Genomic DNA, 13,549 nt, shown 5'->3' with positions numbered 1-13,549 from the left:
AACCCAGAACCACACCTGAGGCAGACTTGTACAGATTTTTAACAAGACGATTTCTGTCTTAATTGCACATATGAAGCAATACAAACAACAAACAAACAAGCAAAAAAAAGAGCACAGGAACTGGGCTTAGATTAAAGTAATATACTAGATTAGACTGCATTGTACTGCAGCATTGGGAGCATCATGGTGAATTCAAGCACATACTTATATGTATATATGTAATGAAAATAATGATGATCAGTATTGATGCTTGTACACACTTTTATGCTCTGCTATCAGTGAATGCATTGACCAGTCCTCTTAACACCAAGATCCAACCTTCTGGCTGATAATTTTAGATTTTCCTGAAGAATATGAAAGTAATCCTCCTTCATTTTTTCATTCAATTTGTGTGAAGCACCAGTTACACTGGCACCAAAACAAAACCACAACATGCTTTGTAGGTTTGGTCTTCTTGATGTCAAGGGCCTTACCTTCTCTCCTCCAAACATATGTCCGGTTATTGTGACTGAATAGCCCAATTTTAGTTTCATCTGACCACAGAACTTTCCTTTAGAAAGTCTTTCATTTGTCCAAGTGAACAGCAGCAAACTTAAATTAACCTTTAAGGAGCCGTTTCTGGATAAAAGGCTTTCTTCTTACACAGCAACAGTTCACAACTGTAACGGTATATAAATACAGATGTTCAGGACAGTTACAAATATCTTGGGATAACGCAGACAAATGGGAACCATTAGGAAATTGCAAGAAAGTCTACCACAGCCAAATACCTGCAATGAGTAAGGTAGGTCCTGAAGAGTCAGCTGAATGGGAGGAACAAGGTCTGGGCCATCAACACATATGTCCTGCTAGTCAGTTCTCCGTTGGTATAATCAACTGGCCAAAGGAGGAGGTGGACGCCCCCAATACCAAGACAAGGAAGCTCCTCACCATGCATGAAGGGTTTCATTCCAAGTCCAGCACCCTGAGGTTGTACACGAAGTGGACCAAGGACTGGTGAGTATCTGCACCAGCATCCAGGATGAAGCAGCTCACATTCAGGAATACATCCTAAAGATGGCTCCCAAGGACAAGTTGCTGAGTGAATACTTCAGAGACCTGGTAATGCAGAGGAGGAGACCCAGCTATCATGGTGAGACAAGCCCCTCCATGGCATGTACCTGCGCCAGATAGAAGAAATGACTGATATCAGGAAATCCTACCAGTGTCTAGAAAGGGCTGTACTGAAGGACAGCACAGAAACACTGATCATGGCTACACAAGAACAGGCCCTCAGCCTCAGAAGTTTCACAAGCTGAAGGCAGACCTCGAAAAGAAGTGGAGAGTAAAGGCAACAGTGGTGCCAGTGGTGATGGGAGCACTGGGAGCAGTGACACACAAACTGAAGGAGGTGCTCTGGCAAATTCCAGGAACAACATCTGAGGCCTCTGTCCAGAAGAGCGTAGTCCTAGGAACAGCAAAGATTCTGCACCGAACCCTCAAACTACCACACCTCTGGTAGAAGACCCGAGCTTGAAGGGAGAAACACCACCGGCTGAGGGGAGAAAAGGGGAATTTAAAAAGAAATGCATAAATAAGAAGAAAAAAAAACTCAACACAAACTTTCCATCCCGTTCCTACATGCAGGTCCAAGGTGGTACAGGGAAACAGGTCAGGTTAGGTTTGATAGACTGGTACAGGCTGAGTTAATGACTGAAGTAAACATGATGAATGTCATTCACCCCTCTAGCTCCTGTATTTTCCTCCCCTGTGCAGCTGCTAAGTTTAACTTATCACCTCCATATAGAAGGAACTTAGATCTGTCTGTGGGGTTGTCCAGGATCGCTGTGTTTTTAAACAGTTTTTTTTGGAGTGGCTTAGATAGGATGGGCAAGGCTGAGTTTGCTGTAAGCAGGTGACATTCTGGATAAATAGGGCCTGAGTTTGTGGTGTTGTTGCATGTAGACACATAGTGACACTGTTAAAGCTCTCTGAAGTTTGCTGGCCTGTTTTTCTTCTCTGCTACAATATTCTGAGGATACTCCTTCCTTCACGATGTGTCCTTTGGAGAAGAATACAAACAACTTCTGTCCACGATACCATGAAGAGCACACTATCCTCTATAACATCCTCAGCTTCAGGGACAGCGGATACCACAACAACAAAGTGAATTTTAAAGCTGCAGCACACAACTGTCATTGTGAGCAGAAGAGGAGAGTTTGGTTTGATGGACCCATAGGGCACCGGCCAGTTTGCTTCTAACGTGCTGGTCAAAACCATCTGCTTTATGAGATGTTCACCATCCTTCAGTCAGCTTCCACCGAGAGACTGGTCATCTCTGTTAAGACACTGCTGGGTTCCTGTTTTTGTTCTGGGGCTGGCACAAGAGAAGATAGTCTTTAAAGTGACTGATGTCCCTTCATCAAATATCCTTCATCAGATTCTGCTCAGACCAGTTCTCACTAACAAGGAGGCTGAGCAGCCAACTCTTGCTGGAGTCCACAGGTTGCAAATTTGTCTGCGTCAGCTGTGGAATCTGGATCTCAGTCCAAAAGAATATGCTTACCTGAAGGGTGCTATGTTGTTCAACCCAGGTAAAAGTAATTCCTTATTTGTTGTGTTTCATGCAAATATGCAGTATGAGCTTAAAATGATCCCCTCTTCACTGACCGCAGCTGTTCAAGGATTGAGCGCCTCGTCGTTCATCGAAGGCCTCCAGCAGGAGGCTGAGAGAGCTCTCCAAGAAGTCATCCACCTCCTGCACCCAGAGGACAGCAGTCGCTTCAGCCGCACCCTACGTGCAGCCTCCGCCGTTCAGACTGTCAGCCACAGCTTGGTCACAGAGCTCTTCTTCAACAACACAGCTGCAACACAGACATGTCAAATTTATTAACTGAGATGTTGTTTGTCCACTAAGATTACAGAGCTAAGACTTTGTGAGGAAGTGTTGTCTGGTCGAATGGTATACTGTAATACTTTGCCGAAAAGCACAATGAACAAACATTTTAATCCCTTCTCCAGCTGCTGTTTTAGTATTATATAACACAGGGATAAACAATCTGTAAGGAGATAGATGTTGTTTAAAGTGACACGGAGAAGAGCTGAGAAAGCAGCAGAGCCTGACCTTAAAAATGCAGACTCTGACTCCCTCATGTGGCCATAGTGTATGTAGCAAACAACAAGCAAAAAATGTCCTTTTTGTTTCACTCCATTTACTTTATTGACTTTATATGGGAGCATCTGTTAAGAAAGTGAGTTCAATTCACTACAAGACATTTCAGCTGAAAATATAAAGAGAAAAGCCAAAGTATAATGCTTTATACTTTTGTCTTACGGAGGCCTGACAGCATAGAGTGGTGTGTGAATGAAATCAAAACAAAAATGCTTTAACAGAAATCTCAACTAGTTTACTAAAGAGAACACTATGATAAAGTTAGCCGTTGATCACTTTAGTTGCACGTTGTGCATCTTGGTCTGAACCAGAGCAACAAGTTTCACACCATTTCATTCTAACCACACTGGTGTTGTAGCCAAATTCTTTACACCTTGATTATGAAATGGGTTATGAGAGGACAGAACCTGGGTCGTACATTTAGGGTCCATGATCAACTGTAACCATAAGCTGATAAGAAAAGCTAAACAACTTCCAGTAAGTCAGCTGGCCAAATTCCCATCAGGATCCAGGCGCAAACATAGCAAGTATGTTGATATGAAAACACACATTCACTTCATGAGTCAGCTCAGGATAATGTCACTAATAAGTTATAGCACATGATACCACCTCAAGTCCAGCTGCAGTTCACACTGGCTCAAACATCTTTCATTTTGAGATTTGAAAGACAGCACATATGACACAATCAAATCAATATCCAGAATGCATCTGACACACAGTTTACCGAAAAGCTTCAGGACTACCTGCTTCATATGAACTTTGTGTTATGACACCAACAATAGACTGATTTGGAAAATAAATAAATCAAACTCCATATTGTTAAAAGTCATGATTAAAAAATCAACTCAAGGTAGACTTTTTAGCATTTTTGGAATCTTGAATTTTTTTTCAAAAACATTCAATCTCCTACAATGAAGAATAAGACTAATAGTACATTTGGGGAAATATGATAAGAGGAGAATTCCACTCATGTCTAAGTGGTAAAGATAAGATACAGCAAGCAGTTGGTTAGTTTAGTTTAGCTTAGCTTAGCATAAAAGACTGAAACCAGGCAGCATAGCTCTGACTAAAGCCCCTTTCAGAAATGTACTTATTTTCATAGAAGTTGAGTTGGCAATCTCACTAGATTAGACCCAGTAACATTTATGTATCATTTTTAGCATTTCATATTCTTGGGACTTGTGTGCAGTGATTTTAGGGGAGACTTTTCCGAATTTCAGCATCAATTTTAATCCAAAAGCATCACAGTAAAACAAAAGCGGACGTTTGTGTGCCAAAATCTTAAAACACTTTTGTCATTTACTTTGCATAGCAATTTCACAGCTATCTTAAACGGAAATGTACATTAATATATTAATGGGAGCAAAAGTTCAGTCTGTTGCTTCCAGCTGTTTGCAGGAGTCTTTCCTCTGAGTTTATTAAACACCTGCAGCATGGAACAGCAGGATCCATATGACCGTTTACAAGGCAAGAGAGTTGCATACATTTACACGGAACAACAGCGGTAACTTCACTAATTACTTACAATTATCAATAATTCCTGACATGGACACATGACTGATGAGGATCTAACAGGAAATTATACTTTGTACTTTTCTTCATGTCACACAGTGAGTTTATCAGCTGCAGCCAAATCACTTGTTACATAGGTTAAGTCCTGTCAGGACATTAAGTATAAGTATTGCTTAGATTATCATCACACATGGAGAATTTTCAGCGTTTAGGAAATCATAACTGAACTTTACTATGAGTTCCCCTGACAGTTTGATAAGCTTGTATTAGTCTAGATCTAGTCTTTTGATTATTAAGACATTATTATGCATCGACTGATGTATTTTACAATCTCGTGTATGACAAATACTGCATGTGTACTGTGAACCTCAACATCATTGTGGTGGTGTGTCTGAATCCGTGAAGAACATTAATTTAAAAGATCCCTATGTCTGAGAACGCCGTTACTTTGAAGCAGTTTTGTCCCATGTTTGAAAAAGACTTAGAGGTAACAAAATACGCCTTTCAATTGCCCTAAATAACATAATGTATCTCATTAAGTACAAAAATGAAACCGTTTTTAAGCACAAAATAAACAACTGAGACACAATGCGCTAATTAGTGAGCTTTAAAGGCTTTGCTGAGCTAAAACTGCCTTAAGACAAGCGTTTACGCTAAGCTATCTGGCGGTAGCACGGTGCCATGAGGGTGATATCAGTGTTTTCATCTTAGTCTCCAGAGGAAATCATGTTAACATTTGTCCTACAATACCAAACCTTTCCTTCAGCAGATTACAATCAGTCTACAATCAGGCACAAAAACAAAACTCCGACCAATAAGTACATTAATTATTCAACTTTTGAGCTACTAAATGAAGCTACCCTATATGATATCTTCATCCTTTTACATTATTGCCACCTTGAACAGTGCAATGCTTCTGCATGAATATGAAATAATTAACAAAACTATCAAAACATAACATAGAAACCTGTAAATATGTGATACACAACAACTGAGCTGGAAGCAATGTATAGATTTAAATTAACACATTTGTTAAAAAAAAAAAAAAATCAAACCCTGATGAGGGGAAAACTAAATATGCAAAACAAACAAACAAACAAAAAATCAAACCAGAGTAATCAAACCAACACAAATGAGTAATAGGTTTCCATACCACAAATCCTTCAAGGACGAGAGGACGGTTAGCTGTGATACAGTATTTAAAGGCCAATTCATCCTTTCTGCATCCACGTGTCTGCAAGGATCTGTGAGATGTACATTTTGTCATCTGCCAAAATCTGTGCCGCCCAAAATTTGTGATCAAGTGGACTGCTGTGACAAGATTAGTCATTTTTCACACCTTTATACTTCATCTTTAAGAGCTGTGATTGAGTAGTCACTGTCAAACTTTGGAGAAGCATCGATTTTGTAGATGCGTTCTACTGATGATTCTCAGAAAGAGTTCTGTTCTTGGTCTGTCCACTAAGCTTCGGATGGCAAGGAAACAAATTCCAGCCACAGACTATAACCTTATAGTGTTTGGCACACCTCAGGAATAATCAGACAGTGCTATGGCCCAATCTGTAACTGTTTTTTCTTTGCAGCAAAGGTCATGTATGAAGAGGCAGCATGGTGGAGTAGCGGTTAGCACTGTTGCCGGACAGCAAGAAAGTTCTGATTTGAACGTACTGAACAGTTGGGGCTTTCTTTGTGGAATTTGTATGTTCTCCCTGTGCCCACATGGCTCTTCTGTGAGTGCTCCAGGCCACCCATGACTCTCTATGGATAAAGCAGTTACAGACTAGAAAAGCATGCAGAGAGCGCAGTACTCCACCAAGGCTGCTCATTCCCTGTATCATTTCCGACAGCTGAAATCTTTAAAAATTTGTAGATCCAGACTATAATCTGCATCACTGCCAAAATCTAATCAATTGGTCCTTGTGTCATTTCTGACGTTCCCTGAAAATTTCATCTAAATCTATAAATGCGTTTTTGAGTAATGTTGCAAATTGACACAGAAAAACAGACAAACCAACGCTGACCATCACATAACTTTGTCTTGGCGGAGTAATAACAGATGCATTGGGCAACAAATCTGGATGCAGAACCTGTGAAATGGCCTTAGGAGCTTCTGGTGATGGCTGTCTACAGGGCAAACTCACAACCAATCAATCAATCAATCCTTCAAATATACACATATTATTTACTAATCATAAACATCTACACAGAGAGCCCTGAGTACACTGAAGTCCTTCAGACAATGTGAATTTTACATTTTCTATTCCACAGCAAAGCCATGGTCTCTACAAAGAGCTTGGCTCAGCCAGAGACTCGTGTGCAAGTAGTGTCTCCTTTCAACATCCATGTGTGACCTTGTGGACACAGCATGTCAGGTAAGAGAAGCTTGTCAGCGTGGAGCAGGAATCATGTTCTGACAGAGGTGCGAATCAGTGGGACACCTGAAGAATTAGTCTCTGTGTGAGAGGGTGAGTAGGCTATTGGAGAGCTAGAAGTGTGACCTGTAGGAACACAGAAAAACAACAGTCAGGATCTACCTGGAAAGGAGCTGAGAATTAATTCTGCTTTAGAGCGCATTTATGAAATGCTGCATGAAAGTGTGCTTGCTGATATGGAGTTACTCATATTATGCAGCTGAGAGACAGCATCTATCAATCAGACCAATACATATGCCAACATTTTAACTGATCAACCAATTATTTGTTGTTGGGAAACATCTTTTTTGACAACCTGTGGTATGAAAAAGTAATGTTTTTCCTGTGGATTCCTGTCTTTTGTTCCAATGCACATACACATGGTTGGATTTGCACACGGTGATGCATTGCACATTCCTAACAATTCCACCTCTACATCACATCTACACTGGCAGGAAACCCTGCAGGCTAATAAATATGGATGTAAACAATGCAGATTTGAATGGCTGATTCTATGATACCAACTACCTAGTCTGAATGCTACTTCTGCTGCTACTCACTGTTGTTCAGTCGACTTTAGTTACATTGTTGCTATAGCTATCCGCTGCGGAATAAAAATTTGTGTCTGTTTTTTCCAACAAACTATGGCAATAAAACTTCGAATCGAATCTCTAATTGTAAACAACATTAGACTATGACATTTCCAAATTATATCAGTGTAATTTATGTGCAGGCATTTCCTTTTCATATGTTACTCTAGACACCATCTTAGTGAATTTACCGTCTAAATTATTCTTAAAGTGTAAAATATGCAGTATGTGAAAATGTGTCTCCAGCTGGGTTTTATTGTCTGTGTCAAAAGTCACATGCTGATTTTTATTCCCACTCTGCCAAGCCTTGATGAACCTGTTGTTACAGTGTATTTATGACTGCAGCTATCTTGGTCTCCAGAGCCATTCAAGTGTCAAAAGCTCTAAGTAAATAAACACACATGGCACTCGTGTCATGAAAAACCCTTTCTATGGCGTTTGTAAGCTGTCTTTTATCAACTGAGGCGTGTTTAACCCTATCCTAAATCCTAAACTCTCTCTGTGTGAATATGACATTTAAAATTTGAAACAGAAACGTAAAAAAAATAAACAAATAAAACCGAAAGAACCTTAAAGAAAGTGCATCCATCTATCAGACTGAAAAAAAACCATTTATGGCAACTGAATAGTTTGGAGCACTTGGAGAATCTAGTTTCCACCATTTATCCAAACAAGCTTCACAGAAAGGAAGGTCCAGAAAATTTAAGCCAGAACACAAAATGCAGCAGGCCTCTTACAGTCCTCTCATATTCTTATCTTTCCATCTACTGTACCACTTGTAATTCAGCAGGTGTACAACGGTTCAAACATTCACTATGGCGTCTAGTCTAAACAGAAGCATGTACGCCCTGCAGGACTCGCGTCACTGATAAAAGCTATTTACATTGTCACTGGTGCGGCCCTATAACTAGGTCCAAGGTAAATTTTAACAGTACCTCTTGCCGGGAAGTTAGTCCACATATGAATATCTGTCACCTGACCCACAATGCCTTCAGCTGTTTGGTTTGTTTTCTGATATGATATGGTCGACCCATTAAATGTAGGCAAATCAAATAACAGATGACATTGGTACAAGGAAAAAAACGCCAGAACCGCTTTATAGTGTTGTGTGCATCCTTATGGATCTTCACATTAAAAGCCATTTTTAAATGTTACTTCCACCATTTTGTGAATCCTCGACAGGCAGATTAAAAACTGCTGTGTCCTTCACTAGGTAGCTGTAATCACACGATGCTGTAAAATGACACCTGCGAAAGGCCAATACTGCCATAAAGGACACAGAGGTCATGTCCTCTGTATTATTGTTTTAGCAACTCAGGTATGCAAAACTTATACAAGAAGGATACAACTTGTATTGTATAGAATGAATCCAGTGTTTTTAGGATCAATCATATCGAAATTTGACTACTTTAAAGGCAACTAAATACATATATAAAGGCTTTTCACCTACTTTCTATATGAATTTAAGGAAAGAGCTAGGAGGTAAAATAAGGCAAAGTTGTAGACACAGACAGCTTTTGCAAAAACTCTGGCTTCTTGATTAAGTTAAATAGGATAAACTGTTTCTTTTGCTTTGGTTTTGTTTTAACATGTTTCCTTAAATTCTATATTTGTTTGCCTACAAAGTTCTATACAAATTTACAACTGATTAATTAAAATTACACACATAGGAATGAACTCTTTCATTTCAACAAATATCAAGAAGTCAGACTATATATATATATATATATATATATATATATATATATACACACACACATAAATATGATAGTTACTGCATGTTGGCTTTGAGGGGCATAGTGTTTCTCACAGTTAGTGGAAGGCGGTGCACAAACAGGTTACATCCACACTAATACATTCTCTTTTTAAAAATTTTTATCCAGACAGCTGTTGTAGCTCATTTTCAGATACAATCTGGGCATAAAGCAGGACGGGTTGGTTGCTTACTTGTAGAAATACTCCAAGTAGGACAGTAAGACCTGAGATTTGTGGAACTAAACAACAGCTGCTAGCAGAGACAACAAGGTCAGCAGCATCTGTTATTTATTATGTCTTTGTTTTCTTCTGTAAAACATTCACATGGCAGGAGCACGATGAATCAGGGAATGGTGCATACTGACAATTACAACTAATCAGAACATGAATACATAGAAGTCTCTGTTTTAGAGATCCTAAATCTCTGAAGCAGTGTGGATGCAACTGTAGCAGAAGTTATATGTTTTAAAATGAAAGTGTGGATGTAGCTGCAGATTGATTGCAGGAGAGGCATACATGACCATGTTAAAAATATGGTAATTCTTAATGGGACAAAAAATAACCCAAGAAAAGTTTCTGATGCTAGGGAGGCAATCAAAATTAAAATGAGACAGGAACACCATATCCAAAATATAACAAAGTCTATTTTATTTTGATTTGTGTAAAAATTCAGACCATTTACTTCTGTCAGTCTAATTTCATTTTTGTTATTTCTTGTTTGATTTGCCATTTTTAAAAAGATTTGCTGGCTCATAGTGTGTACAGAAATGCTGAGTGAACAGAACTAGGTCATTAAAATGTGAACAACGCAAAGCTAGGTATCAGGGTACATTTGAGGGACTTCATTTGTTCTAAAATCCTGCCTGCTGCACTTGCATTGAGATGCCTCCTATCTGGCCTCACCAAAATCAGAGACTCTTTGTTTAGTGATAAATAGAGGCTTGTGTTAAAAGTCCATCATGACATTAAACCACTGAAAACAAACCCTGGTGTCTATTGCTCAACCAGCAGACCCTGTCAGAACGGCCATGTATCACCCAAAATACTGTCTGGTTATAGACAACAAAACATGCACATTATTCAAAGTCACTGACCAAACTGCTGATAACAAAATAAATGAATGACACACAACTGTAGCTATGAATTTACTTTACTTTTCTAAAAGTAAGTGTATTCCATATGTAATAGCATATTAAAGTTGATGAAGGCACATTTCTTACCTCCATTGTTCCTCCACATCTCCCTGGCACACTGATCAGAGGAGGTCAGCTCTGATATTTGGATGTTGGGATTTGATTTGTAGTCATCTTGAAAGAGAAAATGAGAGTGATTGTTACTTGATGGCAGTAAAGCATTTCAGAGTCGCCACTGATAGAGTGAGAGTGGGAACTGCTACTACTTACTGTTGTTGCTGAATGAGAAGGAGTCACTCTCCCTCATTGTCTCGTTGCCACTGTCCGACAGCGTCCTCTCCCTCCTGGAGGTGGGCGGCCTCCTCTTTGTGCTCTTCCTCGTGCTGATGCGTATGATGCCTCGCACCAGCCTGCACTCAGCTTCCTGCTCATCCATTTTGTGCTCCTCTGCCAGCGAGTTGATGAGCTGATTGATGGCCTTGCTCTTCCTCAGAAACACAGAGTCTGAAGTGCACCTGGCCAACTCTTCGATTTGATATTCGGAGTAGAGCTCCAGCAGCTTCTTAGTAATCAGGGAGTCTACATTCTCCTCACCATCCTCCCAGTCATCAAACCTCAAAGACTCATGCAGGGACGGATGGACGGATGTTTGACCAGCAGACAAAAGCGTGTATGATTTAGTTTCAGTCTCTAAATATTCTCTTGGACGGTCCACTTTTACGCCACCGATGTGGACATCCCCCAGCCAGTCTTCTTCTTTGTTGTCTCCTGTGTTCATGGCTTGCAGGCTCACCTTCTCTGGCTCATCTGTGGAACTCTCATTTGGTGCCAAGCATGGAGCGAGGATGGTAGACTGGCAAATGCTGTACAGACCGCAGGTGAGCACGTTGCATATAAAAGTCCTACAGCTCCTGGGAGAAGCGCAGGGGTTGCAGGTTTGGGTTGCAGAGGAAGGCTCAGCTGAGCCAGGAATGAAGCCGATGGTCTCAGACTCCTTTCCGTTAACATCTTTCAGATGAGCTTTGTGGACTGCCTTTGCCTCTGGGATTGGTAGTCTGTCTTCCACTGGATCCACACAGCGCTCCTCATATGATGACCTTTGGCTGCTGGTCCGGCTGGGTCCAGGCCGGTGGCTGCTGGGCCCTGAGCTGCGTCTCTGCCTGCCGGTGCTGCCGGCAGACATGACTCACTGGTTCCAAGAATTCAAGGACAAGCATGAGAGAAAATGAGGTCAGCTGAGGTTTCGCTAAGTCATAAGACAGTGTTGAAATGGCATCGTTAAAGGACATTCTTGTAATCAATCCAATCTCCCAGGCAAAACCTAACATCACTTGTAGCCACCTGAGGGCATCTCTCTTCAAAACAAATGTGAAACTACTATCCCCAGGTGCCAGCTAATCTAGTCAAACAGGTTTTATGGTGAATGTGTGAGCACATAGTCAGAGAGAAATAGATATTCCTGTATCAAAAGTACTGATGTCATATCATGGAGTTTTCCTAAAACTGGAAAGTGCACAGTGATCTGCTCATCTCCAGCGTTTACACACCAAACCTCATTTAAAAATCTCGGAATTTAATAATACTTTGCTAATAGAAAAAAAGCTGAGAATATGGAGATAATTACCAACTACTAAATGAATTTGATTACAAGTCTGAATCCCGCACCAACTAAACCAAATGCCATTATTGAAATTAATGGTTTTAGCAATAAGTGAGAATCGTTTGAGTGAGAATCGTTTTGACAGTCAGCTAGCCTGACCTAAAACGACATTTTTTATTAAATTAGAAAAAGAGTGGCTGTATGTTGTGTGGATGACTCTTTAAAGAAAAAAACTGATTAAACCTTTAGCTTTCTTCAGTTACATTTAACCAGGAGTGTGTGAAGGACGATGAGCGTTAAATTGACAGATTCTCAAATGGAGTCTGGTGTTCCGTGTTATGACGACTGGAGTCAGGACGAATGTTTACAGTAGTGACTTAGCCTTTAAGTGAACCCACATATTACTTTGCTGTTTTGTCTTCATTAACTCATTAATTAAACAATAGATTTACGTTTGGAACACATTAGCGGACATTTCTGTTCGTATTCAAAAATTATTTTCACTTTCATGGCGACTTGTCATTGGTCTTTCTTTCCTCCATTAGAGGACTTTCTCACCTAAACATTACTCACAGTGTTGACGGCGCGTCCACCAGCTGACTCCCGAATTACTGTCGGCTCCTCTACCCAAAGCTAAACATTAATGTTTCTAATCCATTTTGAAAGGCTTTCTGTGAGAGCTCGGCTCCAAAGTGACAGTTTCAGTAAAGTTTTCGACCAAATCCGTGTACCTGCACGTCAAGTTGGAGGAAGGCACCAGGTAGTTGCAACAAGAGGCTGGGACTTCCGGTTAACAGTGACTTCACAAATTAAGCGCAACATGTTTTGAGCATTTAGCATGTTATAAGAACACAACCTTAAGTTGCTTAAATTACGCGGCAATTGCTCGAGATAATCTACAATAAATACATGTTCGTAATCCAGTGATTCTCTCTGCCACCCTTCCGAAATTCAAAGTGAACATGTTTGCGCCTTTATTTTGATGCTTTTGCTACCTTAATAAACGTCAAGTTACCCATAATGGTCACTGAAATACCGGATGTCGAACAGTTTGTTAAAGTTTGACAATATAGTCATGTTTAATAGAGAAATATAGCCTCAAGGGTACAAATACTTCTGCAGTTCTTATTAGCATTATTTTTTTATTTCTGTTATCATGACGCTTAACATTTAATATTTTAAGAGGATACCCAACAAACAGTAACCTTTAGAGAACAATCCCTTCAAGTTATCATCGTATAAGTCCTTTGGAGTGTGCAGGACTCTGCTCAGGACATTTTATGACTCTGTGGTAGCGTCTGCTATTTTCTATGCAGTGGTCTGCTGGGGAGCAGGGAGCACTGAAAGGGACAGAAAGAGACTAAACAGACTGGTCAGGAGGGCCGGTTCTGTCCTGG

At 40.2% G+C, this 13,549-nt stretch overlaps 1 protein-coding gene and 1 pseudogene across 2 annotated transcripts; one reads left to right on the top strand and one right to left on the bottom strand.

Moving 5' to 3' along the window:
* The first annotated feature begins 2,021 nt into the window (after window positions 1-2,021).
* Window positions 2,022-2,895, top strand: LOC111579667 (nuclear receptor subfamily 0 group B member 2-like; annotated as a pseudogene).
* A 276-nt stretch (window positions 2,896-3,171) lies between these two features.
* kdf1b (keratinocyte differentiation factor 1b) lies at window positions 3,172-12,905 on the bottom strand. Of its 2 annotated transcripts, none has more exons than XM_023287040.3 (4): window positions 12,711-12,905; window positions 10,823-11,741; window positions 10,640-10,726; window positions 3,172-7,161 (listed from the first exon to the last, which is right to left on the bottom strand). In XM_023287040.3, the coding sequence occupies exons 2-4, from the start codon at window positions 11,733-11,735 to the stop codon at window positions 7,067-7,069; spliced, it is 1,095 nt and encodes a 364-aa protein (XP_023142808.2). In that variant the 5' UTR covers window positions 11,736-11,741; window positions 12,711-12,905; the 3' UTR covers window positions 3,172-7,066. The 2 variants fall into 2 exon arrangements, with proteins under 2 accessions (XP_023142808.2, XP_023142807.2); XM_023287039.3 differs by having other exon boundaries at window positions 12,726-12,905.
* Between the last annotated feature and the right edge of the window lie 644 nt (window positions 12,906-13,549).

Source organism: Amphiprion ocellaris, chromosome 15 (genome assembly GCF_022539595.1).
Source record: "Amphiprion ocellaris isolate individual 3 ecotype Okinawa chromosome 15, ASM2253959v1, whole genome shotgun sequence".
NCBI classification, from domain to species: domain Eukaryota; kingdom Metazoa; phylum Chordata; class Actinopteri; family Pomacentridae; genus Amphiprion; species Amphiprion ocellaris.
This window is presented reverse-complemented; position numbering and strand designations above follow the sequence as displayed.